Here is a 4,468-nt window from a genome sequence, read left to right on the forward strand (position 1 = left end):
TTGCTATACGCTGGAAGGTGCGCTCTACTCAGTAATGTCCACTCAAGGGTGAGTCGTGGTACTCAGTCAAAATGGATGGAATCTTGGCTTTTGGTACAATTAGTTGGGCCTCATCTTCGTCAAAATCAGCCGAGTATCGGTACAACACTCCGTTGCACATGGTATATCCTCTTTCAATCCAATTCTTGGCATTGAGATCGTTATCTTGTGGGTCGTCTAGATAGTGTATGATTTTGGCAACGTCTGGATCGGCTAACTGCTCAGCACGAAGTTCTGCTGCTGTCCGTCTAGGCAAGTCCACGGTAACAAGGTTAACTGGCTCATTAGGGCTAGGTCTAACGGACAACTAACATGTCAGCTATAAAGTTAGTTCGGCCAGGGACATAGTCAATTTGCAGGTCATACGGCTGTAAGGCTAGAGCCCATCTCGCCAGACGTCCTGTGGGCGACTTTAAAGTCATGAGCCATTTCAGAGGCTGGTGGTCACTCTTTACATAGATCTTAGTACAGTCTAGGTAACCACGAAACTTGACCGTAATGACCCAAACAACGGCGAGTGCCTCTCGTTCCGTTGTCGAGTAATTCTGCTCAGCAGGAGTCAGCAATCTGCTGGCATATTCGATCGGCTTTTCGTCTACTCCCACCCCCTGGAGTAAACAGGCTCCGATGGCGTGGGCGGACGCATCTGTTTTCACGATGTAGGGCTGGTCAGGTTCTGCTTGTCTTAATACAGGCTCTATGGTCAGAAGCTTTTTCAGAGTGTCAAAAGCTTGTTGTTGACTTGATTCCAAGTGGCTTTCTTCTTAGTCAAGGTCGTCAACGGTTTGGATATTGCAGCAAAGTCCGGGATGAATCTTCGGTACCACGAGCAAGTCTGAATAAACGAGAGTACTTCTTCAACGTTCTGCGGCTCCGGAAACTGGAGTATCGCTTGGATTTTGCCTGGATTAGGGGTAATTCTTTCAGGAGTTATAAGGTGACCAAGATAGTGAACTGAGGGACAGGAAAATCTACACTTTCGCTTGCTAAGTTTAAGCTTGAAAAGCTGCAGACGATCGAACACAAGTTGTAGGTGTTACTGGTGCTCCTCAAAGGTGTGTTTTGACTTCTGCTTATTTGTGTGGAAAGCTAATTGTTCCAACACACTTGCTTTTGCTGCTGGTTCTTGATTCACTTCTTTCGTTTCGGATTTCGTTCGGATGCTATTAATCGACAACTTTAAACTGGTATGATTCATTTATTAGACAAAATACTAAGTAAATAAATGAAATACGATTAACAAACGTTGAGAACAAAGATTATCTTGCACAAGCTTTTTTTGTGTGTCGCTACAGAGTATGGTTACGTTCACACCGTCTCTCCACGAGTTTGTTTTTAGGGTTAGATCCAAACACTGACACTTCACTTCTTATGAATATTTTCGGCCTTAACATCGCCCCCGCCTTGAAAGGCTCCTCTTTCAACGTCGACTGGAAGGAAGTCTGCATTATTTGGCTACAGGCCTCTTGAGGACTCCTCCCGCAGTCCTTACGGTGACTACTCTTGTGATTCCATCAGTGCCGGGATGAAGCGAAACTATCCGTCCCAATGCCCATTTTAAAGGTGGTTTGTCTTCGATGATCACGACCAGGTCATGGATAGCAATAGGGCAAACCCTTTTGGTCCATTCGTTGCGACATTGCAATTTGTATTCGGTGGACCATCGCCTCCAAAAGTGTTGTTGAAGTTGCTGTATACGTTGATAATAATTCAAACGGTTTTCACGAACATCGTGTAAATTGACATCTGGTGCAGCCATTAATGGTCGGCCAATTAAAAAGTGAGCCGGAGTTATGGGAGTGAGGTCGTTGGGGTCGTTAGAGAGGGGGAACAAAGGACGTGAGTTTAAGACTGCTTCTATCTGTACGAGCAGAGTATAAAATTGCTCATAAGTGAGTATCGCGTTTCCTGCTACGCGCAGTAGGTGTGATTTAGCGGACTTTACTCCCGCCTCCCACAATCCGCCAAAATGAGGCCCGCGAGGTGGAATAAAACACCAAGAAATTCCTTCGTTTTCCAGGATTTCAGTAAGAGCAGAGCCGTTTTGATTAAAAAACCCTGCTAAACGCTTCAATTCTGCGCTTGCACCAACAAAATTAGTGCCATTGTCCGAGTGCATTTTACATGGTTTTCCACGTCTCGAAACAAAACGTCTTAGAGCCGCCAAGAAGGCTTCGGTTGTTAAGTCCGAAACAAGTTTGAGATGTATTACCTTAGTGGCAAAACAGACAAAAACACTAATGTAAGCCTTACTAACCTTACATCCTCGACCATTTCGGTCTTTTATGAGAAACGGACCGGCGTAGTCTACGGCTGTATTATAAAATAGTGGTGCTGGTTCAATGTGCTCTGAAGGTAAATTGCCCATGACAGGTGTCAAGTTTTTTGGCCGCGCTCGATAACATCTCATACACTTGTGAATGGTTTGTCGGGCTAAACTTCGACCTAATAACGGCCAGTAACTCTGACGCACTCATGAGTGCGTCAGAGTGAAGTGTGAAGTGTAAGTTGTGGCCCACTATAAAGTAGTCGGTTATGTTCACGTTCAAAAAGCATTTTTGTAAACCGATGCTTCGAACTAAGAATAATAGGATGTTTTTTAGCATATTTAAGATTCGCATTGGCCAGTCTACCACCTACTCTTAGTATACCCTGATGATCTAAAAACGGACTAAGTGGCATTAACTTGCTTTTAGGATTGATGTAATTGCCGGAGGCTAGTGCAACTATTTCTTAACCGAAAATTTGCTTTTGAGAAAGACCTGCCAAAACCAGTGAAGCTTCTTTAATTTCAGTTGCCCGCAAACATCCGAAGGTTCTATCTATCTTTTGTTTTGAACAGTTCCTTATGAACCTAATACAGAAGGCAATTACACGTTCTAATTTGGTCAAAGATGAATATCGCGTAAAATTATGCTATCAGTTACTAAGTTTATGTTGAGTAAGATTACAGTCTTACGCAACTCAGGTAAATCACGAGCAGTAGGAAGAGTTTGAGACCAATGTTCTTCTGACAGTAAAAACCAGTTGGGTCCCTCCCAATAAGTATTGAGAAATAAAAGCTCTTGACAAATAATGCCACGTGAAACACAATAATACAAGGGCTCAAGAGTCCCAAAGGGTCAAATATTTGTGATATTTCGGAAAGAACATGACGCTTGGTGACATTCTTGCTAAACTTGTTAGTGATATTATAAAAAAAGTAAAGGCGGATTTATAGATTTGCGTAGCGTAACACAACGCAATCCTAGCGCAGCGTAGCACAGCATAGCGCAATTTTGTTACGTAGTGCAATTTATAGATTCATTTGTTTAAGATGTGAGTTCCTTTGAATACATGCGCGTCAAACAAAGACTGACAAGCGACAAGTGACATTTTTCTTGAATCACTTTAATGTATTAGCAATCACTTGCCATGAATTGGCTTGCATAATAAGATTTTTGAAATTTTTGTTTTTCATGTCATACAAATGTGGAAACGACTGTATTAATTCAATTAGTTGACCGTCAGTGTCCATTTTCTCTAGTAACGATATACAAATTTGCTTAATACTAATATTATGAATAAAATAATCATATTGACTATTGTTGGAAAACCTAACCAAATAAGTACCTATCGATCTCCCAATCTGCCAATTGTCAGTAACTAAAACAGATTTCTTCTTTACCCAGAAAAATAACCTATTTTCATTGGCTAGACGCGAGGTGCACAGCGTAAGCGTAGCGTAAAAGTTGAAAATTACCAACTCTTGCGATGCGCTGCGTTGTACTTATGTTATGCTACGCTACGCTTGTGCATCTATAAATTGATCAACATATTCTGGATGATTCAACTTTCTTACGATGCGCTAGGATTGCGTTGTGTTACGCTACGCAAATCTATAAATCCGGCTTAATCATCATGTCCGTTCCAAAACATACCCAGGGTTTTCCCTGGTGTTCTGCTGTTTTCTGCCTTAGGTACCTGTCACCAGTCTCTGGACCCCATTTCCTACCTGGAAATCAGCGGTGGCCACTACTGACTACTGGGAAGAGGATACTGGAGGTTCCAGGACCCAAACATCGTCTTTGACAACTGGTAAGGGCAGTCAGTTACGGTTTGGCACTGGGAAAACTTTTCCTGTTTTTTTTTCATTTGTTCAAATTTAACTTTCTTTTGGTTTTCAATATTTGTAAATTTTGTAGAATTGTAAATATTGTAGTTTGTTTGTTTTTAATTTGTAATATACACGTGTACATATACAACTAACGGTTCGTTTGATTTCCTGCAGAATATCCAAGTGTGTTCATTTATAGATACTTATGAACTCATGCAATTAATCCACGACCTTGAGCTATCTAATTAAAGAATGTTGAAATCTCATTAACGTGAGGTTTCATCATAACAAACCAGAACATGAACACGAGCCCTGTCATTCGTGCCGTGACCA

At 41.7% G+C, this 4,468-nt stretch overlaps 1 protein-coding gene across 1 annotated transcript; it reads right to left on the reverse strand.

Annotated features, from left to right (window-relative positions):
* Nucleotides 1–1,486: 1,486 nt before the first annotated feature.
* Nucleotides 1,487–2,407, reverse strand: LOC145738113 (uncharacterized). The gene has a single exon (XM_081992975.1). The coding sequence runs from the start codon at nt 2,405–2,407 to the stop codon at nt 1,487–1,489; it is 921 nt and encodes a 306-aa protein (XP_081849101.1).
* Between the last annotated feature and the right edge of the window lie 2,061 nt (nt 2,408–4,468).

This window comes from Ips typographus, linkage group LG15 (genome assembly GCF_016097725.1).
Source record: "Ips typographus isolate SLU linkage group LG15, UJ_Ityp_2.0, whole genome shotgun sequence".
NCBI lineage: Eukaryota > Metazoa > Arthropoda > Insecta > Coleoptera > Curculionidae > Ips > Ips typographus.

Coding starts and splice junctions, on each gene's coding strand:
- LOC145738113 (XM_081992975.1), bottom strand. CDS start 2,407: ATGGGCAATTTACCTTCAGAGCACATTGAACCAGCACCACTATTTTAT.